Here is a 23260-nt window from a genome sequence, read left to right as displayed (position 1 = left end):
CCTGGCACTTTGGATTCTCATGTTATTCTCTTTATCTTGAAGTACACATAGCAAGAGATTTTTTTGCTGAAAGGATAACAATACAGTGATTTTCTTTGTACATTTTCTTTCCAGCAGTTCCATTATCAGGCTTATGTAATGTGCTGTAAATAATTAAGTAGATACGTACTAATAAAGAGGCAGATCGGTTGCTAATGGCCATAGCACTGCCAACTTCAGTTGGACACTACACTACAAAAAAACTAAACGTAGACTGAAGTCCATCTTGGGACAGGAAGTCTGAAGAATAGTGTTTGGGACTGAAGTAGCATCTTTCACAAAACAGAAGCCAAGGAAGGAGGAAAGCAGGTTAAAAAAGGAGAGAGGGGAAGAAATCTTCTGTGACTTGTCAGTGGCAAGTCCCAAAGCAGGAATCCATTGAACTCCAAGATATATGGGCCACTACTACAAAAAGAAATTAAATCAGTGTAAACAGTTCTATCCAAATGCAGCACTAGGACAGATGAAAGAATTAAGGCCATCTGATTGTGAAGCTACATCTCAGATCAGGGGCGTATCAGCATCCATGAGTTAAAACTCAACTGTTTCCGTATGGCATCTCTGCATACTGTATCCTTCCTAAAAACACATGAAGGAGAACAGAAAAGATTTTTTTCTCAATTCATCTGCTCTTTAGCAAATCTGCCATACTGGACTAAAGATCAGGAATCACAATGATTCATCTCACAATGCAAAACAACTTAAAGTTGGAATTGTTTTCACGCATGCATTTCCCATATGATCAATGCATGAGCTCTGTACCTTCTATGCTGGTCCACTGAGAGCTGGTCTTAAAAGTTAACACTTTGAAACATCTTTGCATTCTTCTTTTTCCTTTTAGGTTAGGGCTATCTATGATAATCAAGTCTGAGAGTTTCATTTTGTAACTATCTTGTCCAAGAACTGCTTAAAATCAAAATCAGAACTAAGCTGCAAATGCAATTAAAATTTACAGCTTAAAAATCCAAATAGGCAACTCCTGGCACAGACTTGAGTCTGCAACACTGCAGCATGTCTGCCCATATACTCCACAGGGGAAGAAATGAAAATATAAGGTAATTGTTTTGAAGAGGCACTCTTCCAAACCCTATTTCATTTAAGAACTCTGATGTTAAACTCTTGCCCGGTGAACATTTGTCCTTTTTAATAGTATCACAATTTAAATTAGTTTAATGGATTTGAATGTCTCTTTTAGAGTCTATATCAATAATGCTTATTCTGTTTTATCATACAAAGAGTTACTAGTATGCATCAAATTAACTTGCCACAATACTGAGACACTGCTTCACTACTTCTGTAATTTACAGGTTTGATCACTTCAAGCTTTCTCTCAGGCCTCTCCAAGATTCATGGGCTGTGTACTTCCCTCAGTACATCACTCCTGTTCTGTCAGTCATTGTGCTGGGTCCATGTTCAGAAACATATTGACTGGAGAATTGATCTTTTGACCTGTAACTCACTGAATGGCCTCGCTCCCTTCTATTGAATAGATCTGCAGCAAGCTGCTCTTTGAGGTCAGTTGATTCTGATCTTCTAACCATTTCTAAACATCATTTGGAGGTCACAGAGTGACAGGACCTTTACTTTATTTGTTCCTCTGCCTTGCCACAGAAGGTAGGGGATAGCAGCATGGATTTCACACATTCTTTCAAAAAGGGGACTATGATATTTATTGGCTGTGGTGTAAATTTGCCAGGTTGATTTACAGAAGAGAGAGGAGCAGCAGAAAGTCTAACGTAGAAAAATGATCTTTTTTGGAACCGTAGGAAGTCAGTGACAAATTCGCACACAAGAGTATACATGAACAGCCACTAAAAGACAAAAAAATGCTAAGTTGAGTACAAAGGTACACACGCTTTTTTGAACAGATATTTATGTCTCTTCACCAAAATAGAATACAGAAATACACATTGAATACATATATATATTATTTTTAAGAGATTAGTTTCTTTTAAAAACAAGTTTCTAGAATTAAAGAATACTTCCAATGTATATTCTCTTAAAATCCTAGACATTAAAGAGCAAGAACCCACTAGCATAAAATTCTTAACAAAAATTCATCACAGAAATTGTTAGGTCAGACAGCTTTATTATGCCAAGTCCCACTGGAGCTACAGGTCTCTCAGCTTGTATTCTCCAGTTTGAGTTTGCCACTGGCTAGGTGCTCTCACTCCCTATTTATGAGATTAGTTTGACCACTTCACCTCCCAGTTCCGTTGTTTTAAATAAACAAGACCAAGACCATCTAGCTATCCACCATTTTAGCAGAGAGAGAAGGTTGGACAAAACACTTCACAGGCATTTGGTAGTAATAACAGTGTCTGAGGTTTTACCTGAAGTGTCTAAGGTTAGTACAAGATCGTCAAATTAAAACACAGCATCTCGGACAACAGTTGAGAGGATACAAGACAGGATATTCCATATTGTTGTCATATTTAGTCAGTGGTAATGCTCCACAGAGCTTCCCAAAATACTGTTCTGGTAAATATATAATACATTCAGCTCACCAGCACGTTATAAAGACAGCCTGACTTGTAGAAAAGGCTGTCACAACATCATAAAGTCGTACACAGGAACTGGACACATTTGGAATAGGAAGAAGGAACTTTTATGGCAAAATTACATGCAACTTAATGGCACATACAAATAGCCAAGACATGATAAATGGCAAATCATCTGTACAAGGACATAAATACAGTTTTGAATACCTGAATCTGTGTGAGAATATTGTCTAGTACTGCTTTTAACCCAGGTAAAGAACATTTATTGAAGTATGGGAGCAGACAGCAGAGTCAATAATTTCAGGGGAAGGATATTCAATTAGTGGCATATGTAGATCCTCCAATTTGAAAGTTTCAGCGGTAGCGTTGGTGAGATTATTCCTTCTTTTCATGCCCCACAAGCCACATGCTTCAAGATATTGTGCAAGCTGTGTCTGGAAAACATTTTTTACTTGACCAGAAAGAGTCCCATTAAGCCATCTGCCCTCCTGTGTAAGCTAAATATAGTACACTTTACCTAAAATATATTTAGAAATAATCATTACTGTCTACAGGGCTGTAGACTGATATGGTATAGTTATCGTGGCTTCAGTGGAATGGGCAGACCTGTGTCCACTTGCAGAACTTCTGGAGCTCAGGATCAGGAAATTTACCTGAGTAATACCTGAATGCTCTATGTTTTCTTAAGCATGCAGAAATCAAGGTTTAATTCATACCTTACAAATGCGAGCAAATATTAGAAATTCTCTTCCGTTAGCTCTTCTGAATTAGAATGTGAACTTTTTAGGATGTTTTATAGAATAATTTCAGTGGAAAAGAACATTTACTGAAACAAAATTCTACACAAAACCTCTCAGCAGTAACACATACACTTTGTATGTTTTGAGGTAGGAGCTACTTAAACTGGAATATCTATTGATTTCTTTTATTTAATAAATATAACTTAAGTTATATTTCCACCTAAAATCTCTGTTCAGTAACTCACAAGTACCTTATTTTCAGACTGTCAATGAATTTACTACTCATGAAAACACAATCTTCAGGTAGACAACATGAGAAACAAATCATAAAATCACCCCACAATCTGGCTAATTCAAAAGCAGCTGATGAAAGTCAGCTACATGTCTTAAAATTTTATGATTACTGTAAATGAGTACTTCCAAAATGATTTCCATGTAAAAAACACCAGCATATCTTGCTGTCATAAAAACACACAACAGCCAAGGCCAAAAAAAAAAAAAAAAAAAAAAAGGTGCCATTTCAGTTATATTAGCAGGTTTGGGTAGCAGATCATTTTGCCTCTGAATAGCCTCCTTCTTTGCATGCAGCAGGCTGGTAAACACCATAAACTGAGATTATGTACTGGCTGCTACCACTGTCTAAAACCACAGTTGTTTTAAACGGCCATGATAGTTTCCAAACTATGCGTTTTAGAAATTTGACTCAACCATTTAACTCAAAACTTGTAAAAAAGTAGATATAGTTCAACGGTTCAACCTCCAATGGCAGTGAGCTGTTTCTTCATCACTGCAGCAGAAAAACAAAAATTGAAAGAAAAGGAAAGTACTGCTTACAGCTAATTACATTTAAACGAAGTTAGAGATGTCCTTTTCTCTTTTTCATAAGACTTATTAGCATGGAAACACAATTCATGACAATATTAGAACGTCAGAACTTCCCAGGAATGAAAATACAATGGGCCACATCCTTAAACTCTACTAATATACTTAAACTGGGATAACCTAGAGCAGCAATTAGGTCCTCTAACTTACACTCCTGATTAGTTTACCCATCCATATCAGTACCCCAGTCAGCAGAGCACAAAGGTAAGAAGGCAGTTTTACCCCACTTCTTTCTCAGACATTAAGCTCCACAGATCCACTCTCAGAGCTATTGTGAGAGGATGTGAATGTTCATGTACAAACTTCTTTTAATATGTGAATTGTTAATGCAGAATATACATAACTTAAAACCGTTAAACAGTTATAAACACATTAGAGTAACAGTGTAGAAAAGTAAACATGCTTACCTCATGTGGATTGGTGTAGCCCAAAAGTAGATTTGCTGCTTTAATGTCACCATGAACATACTCATTTTCATGTATATATTCCAAAGTATCCAGCTAGGAAAGGATTTAGAACAGAAGAGAAAACATCATCAACTTCTCCACTCTGCCCCTAACCCTACCACTGAATATTTCTCACACAGTGAAACCAAGGGATACACAGACTAACTGACAAATCTGTTTTGAGTTGGAGCACAAGGACTACCCACTCTGTCCACAGGGTCTATTCCACCAGGCACACAGCCAATGGCAAATCACAAACAAGCCACATTTTGCCATGAGGTATCCCTGTGCAACCACCTATGAGTACTAGCTTCTAAGGTCACAAAGCAAGAATGAAACTAGTACTTTATAAACACTGGAGGAAATGTTGACAACACCAAGCTCTTAAAAAGAACATATTCCATCAGCCCAGAAGGTTTATGATGTATTTGATCCTGCCAGTTATTATATGACCTGCATTTCATGTCACCACCCCCCTGCATCATCACTCTCCTTCAGCTCCTTACTGAGGTACAATAGCTCTAATTGTTATTAAAAAACACATTTGCACTTGGCAACTCATACAAAGGACAACCTAATCCCAGCTTTTGGAGAGTACAAAGCATGTTACAAGTTTGTCAATTATGTGACTACGAAAGCTCTTAATTTCTTTTTTTAATTATTATTATTATTATTTAGGTTAAAAGGAAACTTTAGAGGTGGCCAGTCTAAACCCTCTGCTTCAAGAAGGACTAATGTAAGTTAGATCAAGTTGTACAAGAGATTGAATAGTCAAGTTTTACAAGTCCCCAAGAATGGATGTTTCACAGCCTCTGGGAAGCACTAAGTTCCAGTGCTAAGACACTCTGCAAAAACTTTTCCTTTATACTCAGAGTTCCTTTTCCTGCAACTTATGACCGTTGCCCCTACTCCATTTGCTGTGCATCTCTGCTCAGTAATAGCCATCTTTCACAACACAAATGATATTACAAAGGAGCACCTACACAATCTTTCGTTAGTATGTGCCAGTCTACACACATCTGAAAACAAAACTGCTATTTGCAGACTAGCCTAATCCTGGCCTGTACAATCAGTGTGTTCAGCAAACACTGAAAATTTTGCATTCAGACATGCAATTGTGAACTTTGACAAATATGGATGTCTAATACAATACCCTTCAGACACTGGAAAAAAAAAAAAATCAATACATGTTAAAGCATATGAGAATAGGCTTACACTCCTCAGTCTAGACACACATTTTGAAGTGTATGGTGTATTAGAAAAAATTTTGGTTTGAGCCCACCAACTTCCAGTCTGCAGGGAGTTTTCATTTTCTACTTAATACCCATTTTAGTTTTTTTTAAAAAAAGATGAAAAGTAAGAAAATACAGAGCAGTTATATGTTTAATTCTAAACTCAAGAGCTACCTAAAGGAACTATATTAGAAAGATAATTTTCTAGTTGAACTCAGCAACTTTGAAACACAGCAATTTCCTCCTCTCTGTACATACCATTCGTGCCCCAAGTTGCAGAACAGTCTCCTTCTTAAATCTGCTTCCACAATCTTCAAAGATTCTTTGAAGGTCTTCCCCCAGTCTCTCCATCACCATGAATCTATAGCTACCAGGAAATGTATAAAAGGGAGGAATCCTTTAAGACAAGACTGCAAGTTTGTGTCAGACTGAAAGGACTTATCTCCATTTTGTTGAAAATGGATCTTCACTCAATTTGAGGCTTAATTACAATTCATCTTATTACCTTTTTCCCTTGTACTCAGCCAAGCCTGATCCCCAAAACACTGGAATCCCTAAACATCTTATTTTTTTGAAATTCATCCATTTTCTTACTGAAATAATAATAAAAAGATAACATTGAGTTAAAGGTAGCAAGAAAATTTCAGGTTTGGTGTGAGGTTTTTTGTTGGTTTTGTTTTAGCTATCAAGCCAAGACTTTGAATGAAACAAATGAGACTTATTTGGCCACTCAATTTTGGCCAGCACACAGTTCAGACCATAACAGAACACCGAGTTCTCCACATTGCGCAAAACAAGAAGCGGCTTTTTGTTCTAGCAATGTGGTACTCTGTTCCCTTAGAAGACGGGGAAGCAATTATCAATAGCTGAAGAAACAATTCCTTTAGAAGCTCTACTTCATTCAATACAGAATGCTTCAAGCTACTAAAAGTGCTTATGTCTACCAGCAATCTAAGTCATCTAAAGTCTTTAGGACAGTTCCTATGAATAAATCACATCCATGCTTAAGTGTCTGCAGAATCAAGTGCCTGGAGTACTACTAAATCCTGCGATGATTACACACTTTTAGCTCTGCACATGGAAATAGTTACTAGCAGAAATACCGTCATCAATTAGTCCATGTAGTACCTCTGTTCCAAGGCTGGCCTCTCTCTGGAGTCCATTCATTGTTGTGCACTCTGAAGTGTGCACATAATAAATTTGGCACCCTTCTGATCAGAAAGGACAAGGATCACACCCAAGTAAAGAAACCTATAGCCATCTAAAATTATTATAGCACAAACTTGGGTTAATTAGGTGTATATGAAATGAATTTGCTATCAAGCTCTAAAGCAACAGCTCCTATTAGAGTCAGTTAAACCCAAACTGCTCCTTTTATCTACCTGAATCAGAACAGATATACTACTTACTATGCTCTTGTTTTGCAGCCCTTTGGTAAAATTTCAGTTCAGAAAATAAGGGGCCATTTTCAAGGTATTCCTATTGAGAAATAAACAAAGTATCATAAAACGCATTAGAAAGACAACAGTTTCTAAAGAAAAGCATATGAGAAATTTGAAGAGGATGAACCCTCTCTTTTTTTGTCCACATCCCATATATCATGGCATCTTAAACATAATTTTAGTAAGTAGATAAAAAGAAAAGCTGTTTGGCAACACATTTTCATAAACAACACGTTCTTTCAAGAATTATTTAAGACATTATTTTCAGAAATACTGTAGATCAGGTTTGTTTAAGTTCATAGTCAGATTTTCCTTACTAAACTGTTGAGGGCAGTAATCAAGTCAAGGAAATACTGTGTGTTATGGAAATGCTAAATATATCCCCAAGCAGAAAAAGTATGTCAAGATACTAAAAATTAGGGAAAAAAACAAAAGCCACAAGCATGCACCACAGACACAATGCTGAAAGTAAGAATACATAATTAAGAGAAAGAACTGAATAGAAGTTAACAATTCAGAAATGAGATCTACACCTTACCACTTTAATTACATGCACTGCATCATCTTCTACAGGAACATGAGTTTGAGGGGATGCTGCAAAATGAGAAAGAGATTGGGATCAAGCTATATGCAACAAAACATAATTGCAAAGACCAAACTAACATTGCATAAGGTGGCCAAAAAAATACATGACACAGATACCAAATATTTTGTCTGAATTCCTGCTTTTAAAGGTCAGAGTTTTGCCACATTCAAAGAACAACAAAATGAAAACAACACAGAAGCACAGAAGTTCTAATCAACAAGTACAGAAGCAATTTCAACCCACATTTTCAGAAGTCTCCCTTGATGCTAATTAAGGATTAAGCAGGATGTCCCCATTGCACGTTTGCACCACAATGATGAATTCCATTATAACAGACTATGTTTAAGTCATTCCAGTCAATCGGATAACCTCTATATTTGGTTGCTGTCAATCCACTGTCGTGACAAAGACACCACTTAAAAGTTATGACCTACATTATGTCTCTAGACAGGATTGTCTGCTTTCCTGTATTACAAATTAATTTGGCCCCAGAACCTTGATTTCTATTCTGACATTATTTAGACACTGGTCTAAGTTAGTGATAGCACAGCCATCACCTGTCTAAAGGCAAGATGAGGGATTGTGCCTCTTAGTGCAAGTAGAGATTTCAAAACAATAATTGACCACATGTGCCAATTACAGCCCAGGAGACAGAACCTCTCTGCACAGACAATGCAATCCTATTTTCCTCTGACCCTGACAGAACTATCAGTTCTCTCTGATACTACTGAAGCTACACAGAGCTACACTGGGATTAAAATTTAATGAGACTAAATCACCTTTTAGAATCATCACTGAAAAAAAATAAAAAGTTCCAGTTCCTAGGAAATAAGTGTCCCTTTCAAACTTCTTATAATGATCAAATACCAACAACAGTCCAGGTGTGAAACACTTCAGCTATCAGCACACACAAAAATAGACTACTTTTATCCACATAATAAAAATCAACTAAACTTGGATATAATCAAACCATCCAAGCTTAAATTTTTGATGGTCAGGGTATAAAAACATTTTTACAATGAACAGAATCCTTCAGCTGCCATCTTCCTTCAATACTGTTCAGCATCTGGGTTGAATCTGGCAGCATACACACCCCAAACACCCACAGGGTCCCCACTGCCTTCCGCTTGACAGTTCCCCATGTGAACGCTTCTGTGCTAGTAACACATTAAGATAAAATTAACATATCCTAAAACAGTAGCTCTGGAAGGTGCGAGCTATCCATAGACTCAAACAAGTAGCAGTCACATTCAGAATGCAGTGTAAAACTATCATACAACCAGAAAGCAAATTTTGGTAGACTTCGTTCTTACCACACTATTGTACTGAACTGGGAATTAAGGCACAGGTGCTTAAGACTATCTTTCTCTGCCACATGTAGACTATGTGTTAATAGATGAAGACATTAGTTTAAAGGAACACATCCCATGTGTTTTCATTGTACTCAACAACATCACATTACCCAAACAGAATTAGATGTGCTCCCTTACTGACACAGATCAGAAAAGGACCTGTGTATAAGAAAATGTACTTTAATACCAAGTTACTTGACAGAGGTTTAATAGATATAGAGAAGTATCAAATTTAAATGTATTTGAAAGAGTCTGATCTAACTTCCCTACAGACATCTTGACATTTTATAAAGAAAGGCCTCAGTCATGGTAATCTGGAACAGACAGTAACAGCTGTCAGGGTAATGAAGGAAAGCAACTAATGGGAGGTAGTCCAGTGAAAGGTCCTAACCCCCATGGTTCTTACATTATGCTGGTGTGGATGCTTTTTGGAACAAACACTGAAAGAACATCCTGAAGAAAAATAAAACCAAAACTAACTGGCAATCATTACAACGTTAAAAGGGAGAAGAGTCAGACAAAGCTGAACAAGATACAGGAACAGATGCTCCACAAAACAAGTACCATGACATTTAAATCTACAAAATGAGAAATGGTATTCTTGTTTTTACTGCACATACATGAAACAAAGCATAACATTCACAACGAGTAACACACTAAACTTACACAGATAATGTCTAGACAATTAATCTCGCACATACATGTAAGCAGAAGTTGCATGCATACCTTTTGTTCCATCATTTTCAATTAACCATTCATATATCAGGCAGCAATACTTTAGCCGCAGCTCAGAAACAAGACAGACTGGTTTTTGTCCATAAATAAACATAAACGGTTTTTAAAAAATTGTCTCATTACTATGTATAGTTACTTAACAGACTGGAAAGGCTCCCAAGGTTTAACAAACAGTCTGATTACATACCTCATAGACCACCACCACATACTCTCCTGCGAGTTTAGCTCATAGTTAATTACTGTATACTCGTAATTAGCCATGTGCTAGCCTCGTTCTGTGTGGTAGCACATGGCTATTTATAATATTACAATCAGTTAAATGCTAGACTGCAGGACAGTAAGCAGAAACCCGGCAGGAGAGCAATGCTGATAGGCAGGAGGTCTCCGATGGCATATAAGAACATACATAGAGTACCAGGAGCTCTATACGGCGAGATTATGTCTGCAAAGGATATCTTAAAATAGCATAACAAAAGCGAGAGTTCCCAGTTTACGGTTTATGTTGCTTTTATCAACTAGAGAAGCTAGTTGATAAAACTAAACTAGTTTTGGTAGAAAATTGTGCTAAACTGTTTTGCAGATAACTGCAAACATTTTGGGGGAGGGGTGTTGATATATGCACACAATCAAAACCATTGTCTGCATAACTGTTAACTGGGAACACTGGCGCAAGATGAAGCTGTGTTAGGAGACTGTGGCTGTTTCTATCTCATGCCAGGTCTCACAAAACATTTGCAAAGGGCAAAGGGCACAGCTCTATTTTCCCTTCCTCCCCTTGCAGCTACGATGTCAGTCAAAAGCAAACAAATTTAAAATCCACCAAAATAAAGCAGTTCTCTAAGATTCACATTCTTTGCCATAATTTCCAACTGTTGTGCCTACACAACACAGCAGATAACTTACCTCAAAATAACCCATGTCCAGAATTCCCTAGTTCCACCCAGGCAGGGCAGTTATAGTCTTATCACCCACTTTAATCGTGAATTTCATCCGTTTTGTTGCTAAGTGCCACAACCTTAATTAATGTAGCTTTCTAAATGTTAATAAGACATGGTAAAAAAAGGGTGTTTCTGGATGAACTGCGATTTCCTCCAACCACACAGCACAATTGCACACAGTCTGACAAAGAAACGTGCCAATTCTATTTGCCAGTTCAAATGTGCTTGTTGTAGTTTAAGCAGTTAATTTGTGGCAGTCACATTTGGAATATAGTGAAATATTTTCAATGGCTCTCACAGAACCAGTTTTGTTGACAAAGTTTACACAGTGGAAAAGAAAACAGCGTTGATTTGGCAGTTTGGAAAAACATCCCTGCTCCTGTCCACAGCTGGTGTCTTTGCCACTGCTGGATATTTTGAGGATATATTTGTTTGGGCAATGAATAAAATTATTTTCAGAAGTTCTCAGCTTGCTAATATTTTATTTTTACTTTTTGTTTCATTGGTTAACTAATCCTGAAGAGCGACATTGTCACCTTAGTTTTTTGCAGAAATAAAAACTAACCTCAAAAGTACCACTCTTCAAACTTACAGGCTACAATAAAAAAAGCTGGAAAAATTCTGAGCCCATTTAAGTCAAGCTAAGAGCTGTTAAATTCAATGGCTAACAAAAGGGGGAGAGTGTTGCTCAGAGAATCTAACAATAAAAAAAAACCCAAACAACAAATTGCAGGAATACAGTTACTGAAAACAAAATGTACAAATAAACAGAAAGTAGCATCTACCATTTAACACACAACTTCAAATATTTCCTACATATGGAGGGTTCTAAGGCAAATATTTAAAGGTGAACAAAACTCATTGCTTTCCCCCCGACCTTTGCAATATCCAATATTTCCCAAGAACTGAAACATCCAGAGCTCGAAGGCTGTTTACAGTCCATTTTTAACGCAGCCTAAGGTAGACCTGCTTCTCTGCTCATATTGTTACTTTAAAGATGCATCATCATTTCCTGGACAGACTCTTTTCTGAGTCGTGTTTATGAACAGGTTTTTTTCCTAGATTATTCTTCTAGGTAGCTTTATGAATGTAGAGTTTGTTATACAAATTACATACACATAGCCCCCTGTACCATGCTTGCGAAACCATCTTCCACAAGATGTAACTAAACTAGTTTTGGTAGAAAATTGTGCTAAACTGTTTTGCAGATAACTGCAAATGCCTCAGAGTTAAGAACATTTGGTACTGGTAGGAAAATTCACTTCATTTCTTACTCATCTTTCTATGAGACCTTAATCTTGATTGACTAGAGCCAAAGTTTTGTATTCCACAGCAACAGAAGCCACTATTTGACTTTCAAAGTTCATTACTCTAAGCTGGAACAGGTATGACACATCCTTTACCCCAGGCAGAAAAAGCTATGCCTGGTCTGCTCTTACAGCACTCTCAGGTGGGAGTCCAGGCCTCTAATATTTAAAACTTGATGCAAAACTGTTTTCTGGCAAGATTCTGCTCCAGCCCATCTGCTAGTCTGACACGGTGCCCACTCAGAAGATACTACGCCAGTTTCAGTAGGGTACAGGTGCCAGAGACAGCTGAAGGGAGTGCCCTCCATAAGGCAACAGGTACCCTACCTTTCATCCAAAGCTCTTCCTGTTCCATATAACACTGCTCAGCAATACATCCCCCACTGAAAAATAAAAAATAATAATAATTAAAAAAAATCAAACCTGCTCTCTTGACTTTCTGGTTTTACTTAGCATGCCAGGGTCTCAGTCCCTGACCAGAACTCTCGCAAGGTAGACTAATGAAGAGCCCAACAACAGCTCCCAAATCACAGGTCCATACATATGGGAAAAAAAAAAACAAACAAAAAACACCCCAAAACACCAAATCAACACATTATGTAGCAGAACACTAAAGTGTAACAGTAGTGACAGCTGCAGGCTTTGCAACAGGCTTTAGATAACTGTGTAAAAACAAGATATGCTTTCAAAGTTAAGACTTCTAGCCTACAGAGGACCGAAAAAAGAAGAAAGAGGAAAGATTCAAGAGGAAGCAGTCAGCAACAAGAACTAGTTGAGGTAAGGAGTATTTCCTCTTTAATAGATGGTGCAGGCTGATCCTGTGGTCAGCCCTAAGTAACCACTGAGTAGCAAAATCAGGCTAAATTTGTCATTTAGTTTGCCTACAGACAGGGTGAAAAATTAGGTAATCTGCTTCCTATATCCATATTTATACAGTTTAGTATTAATGACTAGAATAATAGTCAAGACTCTTTCCTGAAGTGGTGTTTGCCTGCCAATGAATTTATTTTTAAACCAAGGTTCACACCTGCAAGAACAACGAGACCTTTGCTGAAATGCATTTTAACATCTGAAACTTAGGAAAAATCCATCCCTAACCAGACAGCTACCCGCGAGTGCTATTAATTACAGGGTTTTGCTATTAATATTCTTCTTTCCATTGAGTTTATAAAAATCACGCTGAATTTATATCTTTCAGTATCCTTTTTACAGCATTTTTAATTCATTTGCGGCACTATAGCAAACACTTTCAATGAAGTTAATTAAGCAACTGTTGAAGTACTTCATTTCTCTAGAACCAGTTGCTAAAGCCAGCTTCCTAATGCAAACCAAGGAATGAACAGTATGACAATGACAGAATGTCCTTCCATCAATGCTTCTCTTCCCTGACACATGTACACCCCTGCTCACAGCTAAACAAATTATCCATAGAAATTACTCCTTCTGAAACAGAAACATCCCTTCTTTCACACCTCATCCCGACTCCCAGAACACTAGGCCTCAGAATATCAACGGCAGAGTGTACTATGGTCCAAGCTTAAAAGCAGAAATGGCCACAACCACACCTCTTCCCTATCTCCACCAGCAGCAGAGCTCCCTCTCTTAATTAAAAAGCAATATTCACTCATTTAATCACTGTTTACTGGTCAAGCAAATATTCTTTGCCTCTTCTCAGAAAATGGGCAGGGGTAAAGAAAAAGGAGAAGGATAGTGTGCTGGCTATACTGATGCCATATCTCCAAGCAGGGCAGAATTATCACCAATTATAACTTTATCAATGTGTACTTCCCTGAGCTTCCCATATTGTAACCACACACAAAAATAACAGCCAAAGAGCAACACATAAACACCTGCTGCAAAGCCAGCTACAAAATAAGGTTTCAAAACTCTTAGTTTTCACCCATCACTTAGAAAGTTCCACTACAACATACAGGTCTAATACAATTAAAACACATTTACAATGTAATAAGTCCTATTGTAAGAGACACTACAACAAACATGTATATAAATACACATCTATATATAAAATAAATATTTTACAGAACTATCAGTTTCCATGAGTAAGAAGCCTGCAAGTAGACAGTGCTGTGTACAGCAGATTTCACTGTGACAGCAGAATCTTAACAAAACATTGTGTGACCTTTCTGCATTTAAATTTTCAGTCCAAATTGTGCATTAATAGAGTGCTTGCGGCAGGACTAGCAAATGATTTATATAAAGACTGATGTTAATTACTGACTGTGATCAGGAAGATAAATGAGAGAACGGAAGGCTCTCAGTAGCACCCTCCTTAACTCTCACTTAATTTTCCAATATACTGCCACTGTTCTCCACAGGACTACAAACTAGCCATGAGACCACCAATATTGTCACATTCTTCCCCAGTTGCTCTCCATTCTGCTCCCCCTCACCAATGGGTTAAAAGTTCTGTCTGAGGCACCCAACAGCAATCAGCACCAGCAACAAAAATAAAACAAAATTTCTAACATACAACAGTACAGTTAATTCCAGTGTACGATCCATTGCTCTTGCTACAACAAAAGCAATGCTTGAAAGAACATCTCTAGATGGCTTCTACTGCTTCTGGAAGCAGAGGAAGCTCTCCTCTTCAGAAGCACTGGGAGGAATCAGTATTTGTAAGCTTTCTGCTGCTGGGTTTGCTCTGGTCAAGATAAAAAAAAAAAAAAAAATAATCAAAGGGAATCCAAGGGAAGAAACAAGTCAACAAAGAAACAGACAAGATGGCACAAACAGAAAAGAGAAAGAATAATTAGAAAAACAGGGAAACCATTTGTGAGGCAGGACAGAACTTGTAGACAATGATAACTTCCACGTACATAATTGGAAGTTTAGAAGCCCTGCACCTGAAGAGACTATTTGCATCCTAGGGCTCAGGGTCAGTAAATGGCTTTGAGCTTTGATTCGGTAACAGAACTTTCCACGGAATGCATCCCTTATAAATATATTGTGCAGAGATACTGTAAAATTTCTCAAGAACATTGTTATAGATTAATGGAGTATGGAGTACCCTTAATGGGAAATTAAGCTATAACAACGCACATCAAAATCTTTACACTACTACTGTAAAAATACTTATTAAAAGATATAGCCAGCAAAGTTAACCTTTACTTTTATAAAAGGGCTGTGCTGTTCATACCTGGCAGGCAGTTGAATCTCCCTGCACTCCTGTCTGGCCCACCTCTCTACAGCTCTTTCTGGGTGAGCATCTCACTGAAAGTTTAGTGGTCCTCTCACATCTCACTGTATACACACCACAAACTAGTCTGAATGGCACAGAGGAAGAAGGTGCCTCTCAGCACCAAATGTCCATACCTTGCTCTCAAAGGTCTGTCATCTGCTTCGCTCCCACTGTCTCTCAGACACCTGAACTCTTTTGTAGGATCAGCCCAAAAAAAAGCTACTGAATGGTATATTTTACATAATACAAACATGTATCAGAGATAAAGAGGTGGACTAAACAAGAAAGCTTCGGTCAATGTCAGTACTTGAGGATAAATCTTGCCCATTCCCTCTTTTAATTTTAGGATGAGCTACAAGGAGAACTAAGCCTTCAGTTCAGTGCTACATGTAACATTCACTACACCTTCCAAAAGAAGAGATTAAACAAACACAAATACCATTATAAAAGTGGCAGCTGTATTTCTTCGCCCATGTCACTTGCGAAAAAACACAGAATAGTAATACTAAGGGTCCCAGATTGTATTCTCATTCTCAACTAATCCACTGACTGCTTTCCTCCTCACTTCAGTGGGACCCAGACTGCAATAAACACCCCAATATATGAAATCACCTCAGTGGTCTGTGTGATCAGGCAGAAAACTAATCAAACCTGCATGAAACTGACTGAATCCCCCGTGCTAGACCACTCACAATGTCCGGTATGATCTGACTGCAACAGCAAACAACAAAGCTATATTCTGAATGATTCAGAAACACATTTTTTGTCTTACACATGGGAAACTACACCCACTACAAGCTTGCTTTCTGCACAGCATCCCCAGTTCCCTCAGTCCCTCCTCTCCATGGGAGCCCTCTGCACGTTTCTGTCTGTCTTTCTTTTATCCAGTCTTTCTTTTAACTTCTCAGCTCATGCTAAGGTCCATTTTTTTATGGTAACATCTCATATATGCTTTATGCACAGCATCTCTCCCATGTAACCAACTAATGTTTCAAAGAAGGCCATAAGAAGCTATCAGATATATCAAAAGGAAAAAGAATGTAAATATTCTAAAAGTGCACTAGCCTTTGACTCCTCTGCAACCTCAGTTAGCTGTAACCCCTGTCATCCCTACTGGTTCAGTCTGCAAAGCAGTTAGGTATGTGTGAACTGTACCAATTCCAAAGGAAACTAAACCAGAAACTCCACTACAGGAACCTATCAGATGCATACCAACAACTAACAGCAACATAAGGATTCGAAACAGTTCCTTCAGACAGCCTCAAATTATGCACTTGGCGAGGAACTTCAGTGCAGCAGACCACACCAAACCTAGTCCAAAATAAAACAAACCCTCGACTTAAATAAACGGTAGATGCAGGGCCATACCCACCAACTGTTGTCATTTATTCATTCACTTCTGTTACATCAAACTACTTTTGAACATACATACAGCCTCGGTTTTCTCCAGGTTTTTCAGTGACCGCGTTTACTTTGTGGAAAAGCAGCAGCAGTGGCATTTAGGTTGTTAGTGAAATACTTTTGCTTCATTTACACAGGCATTCAGTGGAATGAAGTGACAGCTTACACCTTTTTCCCCCTATAAAGTTTCTTCACTCAAACCTGAAGTCTAGATGCAACTTAAGTCCAGATGCACAAGTAAAATTGTTCACTCTCCTGTAGTTCACAGCCACATGCTAATAGCTGGAAGAACAGTACAACTGGGCAACCACTTTAGAGAAGCAACATCTGACCACATACAGGACTATCACACCATGAAATAAAATACAAGCCTTCAGTTGCCACTCACTTCTTTGTGATTAACCATAATGGACATGAGGAGGGAAAAATGAGAGGAAGAACACTTCAGTGCAATATAAAATGTTCCCGAACAGCTGAAAGCAGATGAGCACCATGAGACAGCCAGACAGATGTAATGAAGATCTCAGTAAACCCGTCACTAAGAAACCAGTGGCACACAAGTGCCACATTCATGTCTGCAAATATGAAAAGAGCAAACATGCTAACCCTTCTATAGAAAACGCACACTTTTTCTCTCTACAGTAGGTGTCTGATGGTACAATTTGACACTGATGGACAACTCGTTCACCTGCATGAAACCACACTGAATTTAGCACAGCGCTGCATATTTGGAAGGAGTTACTAATGACAAAAGAATTGAGAAAGCACATGACACGATGCCTGTTCTAATGAAAACTTGTCTCATTATACAAATCTGGAAGTCACACTAAGTGGAAAGCTCATGCTGCATAACAGTGTATTAACAGATTATTTTCTGACAAAGCACTCAATATGAAGGAAACACCATTAAGAGATCACCTGAAAAAAAACAAGAGTGGGAAACAATCAAAACTGTATTTTCCATGGCAGAAAGGAAAATCTTAAAAAAAAGAAGATATAGCTGGTTTATGCATAAAAGGAAATCAATTTATGGATAGGAGTGACATGCTTATCAAATACTCCAGAGAGTTTACATACTTAAAAAGATCGTGTTTGGCTCCAGAGATGATGTACTAAACTGCTTCTAGATAATTCTTTACTGCTGACTTAATATAAGCTCAATTCAGTCCTTAATAGTCACTGTGGACTAGCTTGCCTGCGTATGTTTCCCTGCAAAAAAAACCCAAGCCTTGAAAACAGGATTTGCTCTTTCACAGAGACCAGCCATCATAACATACATTCTATCCTCTCCAGTGACCCAGAATGCTTTACAAACTGCCTTTCAGAACAATTCAATCCCTATAAAACACAGAGTGAAATGCGGCAGCTTCTTCTGAAGAAAACACAAAAACATATCTAGGCTAGAGCAAATGAAGGACAGCATTTCCACCTCTGGTGAAAAGTTTTAATTCAGAGGCAATACCCAGCTAACTATTGTTACTGTTAACGTTTCTTGGATGAAAACTGATTTATTCTTGGCCAGAAGATAACAGTTCCAATAACTGGAAACCCAAAGAGCGCTCCAGAGCATAAGACTGGCGTAAGTCCAAAGCAGTGGTTAATGAAAGCGTTGCCATTACTTTGAAGAGCATCACCTAGCAGTGCTCTCTGGTAGTCTTTGACAGCAGCAGCTTACCTACCCCGCCCAAGATCCACAGCAAAGTGCACTAGGAGCCAGCAAACTAAGCTGGAGAGCCCACGGTGATGCTGCACCATCAGCAACACTTCTGAACAAGGATTCCTAACAGGACGCTGCAAGCGTCAGAAAACCGCACTTCAACACAGCCAACCACCAGCACATAAACAACAGTAACTTTCAAACCCATTCTGTCTTATTCATGTCAAAAAGCTACAAAGAAATTTACACGTCACCCTCTTAATTATCAGCAGCATTTTACCTAAATAGATCAAGCCAAATCCTCCCTGGCCGATTTGACTGCCCAGCCTCCAGACTTTTCCTTCAGTGTCTTTCAGGATCATGTCTCTTGGGAGAGGAACTGGCAGCTTGACTCTACCGCGATCCTTAGGCGGCATCGCACCTTGAGAGGGTGGGAAATGAAAGAAAAAGTTGACTTTTGTCAGAAGAAACAATATCCCTCGATGTCGTTTGCTCAACAAGCACCGAGCAGGGCTCCGCAGCCTCCCTCGGTGATCCCCCCAGGGCGGCGGCGGGCTCTCACCCACCCCAGAGCTAAAAGGCCTTTCAGTTGAGCGGCTCACCCGCAGCGGCCTCCAATCCAACAGCCGACGGGACGGTGGCAGTAAGCGGCCCGCGCTCGGCCGCACCGCCCGCTTCCCCCACACCCACCTCCGCACGTCCCCCGCGGCCTCCCCCCGGCGCCGGCCGCAAACTTCACAGCCAGGAACTTCCCGCAGGCCGGGCCTAGGTGACGAGCGCCCCTCCGCAGCAGGAAGAGGAGGCAGCGGCGGCCGGCTGCCGCCTTCCCGCGGGAAACCCCGGGGCGGGGAGAGGGCCGGGCCAGTCCCGGCCGGGACGCGGGCTCTGCCCGCCCTGCCCGTCCGCCGGCGAGGCGGGACTCCCTCAGCCGCCCCGCTCCTCTCAGCGAGGCGGGGCCCGGCGCGCGGGGTTTCCCGCTTCCCGCGCAGCGCTGCCCCCTCAGGCGCCGGCATTTCGCTCCAGGGGGAGGCGGAGGAGCCCGACGGCGGCCCCGAGCCCGCCCGCGCCCTAGGCGCTTCGGCACTGCCGCTTTGTGAGCTGCTCTTCGCCAGTGAGGAATTTACTACTTTCCCCCCCCGCCCCCCCAAAGTGGCGGATATAGAAGTGGCGGATCAGGCTCCTACCTGCTTGAGGTAAACAAAAAGAAATCTTAGCTTACAGGGGTTTCTGGGTGCAGGAAGGATTTAAGGAGATGTCATGAAGTCACAGAGCTGTCATGGTGCCACCCTTCAGTCAGGCCACTTCATTTTTACCTCGGGGTATCCGAGGCATAGGTCAAGGATCAATTCTACGCACAGAAACACAGACGCTTACCCGAAACCAGCATGCAACACCACCTGCATTCACCCCGGGTGAGATGACAGAGGGTCACGCTGCTTGGGAGTGTTGGGAGCCATCAGCAACCCCACAGCACAGTGGGAAGAGGCCGTGGCCACCTCACAGGCTGGCCAGCCATTGCTCCAGGCAGGGACAGAGGACAGATGCAGGTGACCCTGGAGTAGATCAGCCCCATCACCACCATCAGCATGCAAGTTGGTAATAAAGGATACCATGAGCTCTGTGGATTTTACTCCCCAAGCTCACAGGCCATACCTCTGATCACAAGCCACCATCTTGCGCAAGCTTTATTAACAGGGTCCACCCACCCCGCCAGCACAGTACAGCTAGGTTGAGCTCACTGGGGACCACCACATATTCCAAGCAGTGACTACAAGTCATTTAAAAAAAAAAAAGTTCAAGAATAATCAAAATCCAGAACATCTCCAGCAACAACATAATTTGCAAGTGAAATTAAAAGTAGTAACAGATTATGAGTGGAAAGTATATATTGCCGTTAGCAGAGTAGGCCTTAACGTAACAACCCTTTCTGCTTCATCAGTCTTTCAGTCTTTGTGTTTTTACCATTACTGAAAGGATCACCTAAAGAATTACCGGTAGAAAGCTCAGCCGTAAAGCACACAAATTCAAGGTTGCCATAAAGCATTTCACAGCGTTTCTCCCCTTTGCAACAGCTGTCAAAACAGACTATAAGAGTGGCGTTGGGGTTTTGTTTGTTGTTTTGGTCTTTTTTTTAAAAAAAAAAAAAAAAAGGAAAAAAGAAAAGAAAAAAGAAAAAACCACAGATGCCCAGAGCTGCATCAAAGAAACCATTACCACTCACTGGAGAGAGCTATCACCTTTATTCATGGAGACTGTTTGGGCAATGCTCTCAGGATGTCTGTCACTCGGGATGAGAGCCACTACTCTGCCATGGGTGAAGGTTCTTTTCAGAAGAAAATTGTCTTCAAATAGTTGTCTGGGAATCAGAGAACCGGCCTCTGCTTAAGGAGAAAGGTTTTTTGCTCAACTGTTGAAAAGAGGTATTCATATAATTAAACTGAAATGAAAGCATGTATTAGAGGACTTACTGCTTCTGAGCTATCTTTCCCTAACCACAAGAGTACAACATCAGGATAAGAAAGTGAAACAAGTCAGATGAGGTTTGCATCTGACTTCTAGACATTTAGGAATCAACAGTGATAGCATTAGATTGCTGGCAGATACCTACATTTTTGTATAGTTTAAAGCTTTTTTTTTTTTTTTTGGTAGAACAAGGAGAAAACCCCCTAAATTAAAAGACTCAAAATTTGTAGAAATTGTGTAGAGAAAAAAACAGATTGAGTATGAATGAATAAAAGGCTACATGATCCTAAAGAAGCAAAACTGATTAGATATTCCTATTCTTATTTTATTATTAAGTACACAAGAACTGGAGTTATTTCCCTTTTGTTCCCACAAAACCATTCTAACATCAGGAAGTTAGCAGACTACGTTGATTTAATGAAAGGTTTGGGTTCAACTATTCAAAAATACAAGTGGGTTTGAGCTTATTGAGCACTTTTTATTCATGAGCAAGGATAAGATCACAAAAGGAAAACAAGTTCATGCAGTTCCGAGGATTAATGAAGTCATCGGAAAAGGCTATTTTTTTAAAAAAAGTCGTTATAAGCTAATAGCAAAACTGAAAGTAGAAATAGATCCACAAAGGTCTATCTCATTGTTAACCAATACAGTAGCACATCTAATCTGTTACTGTTTTTGAAAACTTAAGTCAGGCTCTGTAACATCCATTTGACTCGTACAACACAGACACCTACATAGGTAGCTGAGGTTTAAGGTCTTCAGTTTTTAAATGAAAGTTTCTTTGTACTAATAAAAGAAAAGAAATTGCAAGTTTACAGTTTTAACTCTGTCCAAATACAAGAGTATCTGAAGCCTTAGCCATGTTTAATAGCCTACAGCTCTCACAACTTGCACAGTTTAACATTGTTATGTAGCGTAAAAAGGTTTAAGATATATACCCCACAAGTCACAAAAAATAGTTGTGGGTTTGTTTGGGTTTTGGGATTGGTTTTTTTTGAGAGAGAGAATTGACAAAGATTTTAAAGCTTTTATCATTCATTACAAGAGTTAAAAAGCCCTCAAAGACAAATGCACAGGAATGTAATAGGGAATAATATTATCACTCACTCAAACAAACAAACTACCAAAAAGATAAGTCTCCTACACATACCAGGCTACTCCTGAAGAATGAATTTGTTTGTCACTTAAATGCAGATCTTTACAACAAACAACTACAACTAGCAGGCCCACAAAAAATGTATGCAAATGCCACCAGCAAATTTTTCATATAATTCTCTTCTAGACAATGCAAAACAAAAAATTAACACAGACATTTTGAAAAATCAAAAAAGATCAAAGACTTTACCTGAGAAAAGCCCTAATTAGGTTAGAACCTAATACTAGGGCCTTTCACCCCATAAACAGCACATCCCTGTGTTTTGGGGGCAGGACTAAGGAAGCCTCTTTTCCTGTTGGGCCAAACTGGAATCAGGGCTTTTTTTTTTTTTTTTTTGCTGTTTATCATCAGCCAGTTAGCAACCCTCCCAAGAAATATGAGCTTTATTTAGTCAGGTTAAAGTCTCCATCACCTCTTCACAGTTACTTCAAATTATCAGTTTGGTGATGTGATGTAGGGGGGATGAATGGCCAAACCAATTATAGATATGAGGGTGGATTTTTTTGTTTGTTGTCTGTTTTTTTTTGGTTGGTTTTTTTTTTTTTTTTTTTCGGGAAAGCCTAAGTATGATGGAAGCAATTTCCCTTCAAGGTGATATAGCCACCGTTACTGCCAAATTCAGGAATTCTTCTCATGAAGAATCTATCCCTCATACAGCTCAGGTGGGCATTTTCTCATTCCTCAGAATTATATATTAGAAGTGGTGGAAGAGACACTGTTCGGATGTTTGTTTTAGTGCTTCTGGTATCTCCAGGGTTTTAGTCATTTGTTTTGCTTGCTATATGCTTACTGATGCATTACACAATGCATGAAGAATATGAGCTTCTCTGCAGAGCTAATACAGGTATGGCTACTGTTGTGTTACTGGAAAAGAGAATGGTGGTGCTATACTTCTTAGTTTATTCTGTGATCACCACTAATACCCTGGTCTGGCTCTTCTGCAAGGTAAATACAGTGATCTAGTTTTGGGGCGAAGATATGTTCATAGATCATTTTATATAGTGGATTAAATTTATGTACCAAAGTAACTTTTGTTTCTGCTATCTATATATTTAGGTATCTGATGCTATTTAATATCTGGCCTTTTGGATTTGTAGGTGCCCAAGAGGCACTTTGAAAGTTGGAAGTAAGCCTGTAAAGTACAAACTTTGGAGGTTTTATCCTGATCTGTGTCTCTGAAGCAG

General features: G+C 39.3%; 1 protein-coding gene across 2 annotated transcripts in view; it reads right to left on the bottom strand.

The window, feature by feature from the left end:
• VRK2 (VRK serine/threonine kinase 2) overlaps nt 1–18873 on the bottom strand; it is a 45458-nt gene extending 26585 nt beyond the window's left edge. For both annotated transcript variants that reach the window (XM_086460797.1, XM_009946090.2), the window contains exons 1-6: nt 18738–18873; nt 7821–7876; nt 7250–7319; nt 6346–6433; nt 6099–6207; nt 4570–4662 (exon numbers count right to left, since the gene is read on the bottom strand). In XM_086460797.1, the coding sequence (XP_086316923.1) occupies nt 4570–4662; nt 6099–6207; nt 6346–6433; nt 7250–7319; nt 7821–7876; nt 18738–18873 (552 nt within the window). The remainder of the gene's footprint in view (nt 1–4569; nt 4663–6098; nt 6208–6345; nt 6434–7249; nt 7320–7820; nt 7877–18737) is intronic.
• Between the last annotated feature and the right edge of the window lie 4387 nt (nt 18874–23260).

The sequence above is a fragment of the Leptosomus discolor genome, chromosome 2 (assembly GCF_034619465.1).
Source record: "Leptosomus discolor isolate bLepDis1 chromosome 2, bLepDis1.hap2, whole genome shotgun sequence".
NCBI lineage: Eukaryota > Metazoa > Chordata > Aves > Leptosomiformes > Leptosomidae > Leptosomus > Leptosomus discolor.
Note: the sequence above shows the minus strand (reverse complement) of the source record. Positions and strands in the feature narration are given on the sequence as shown.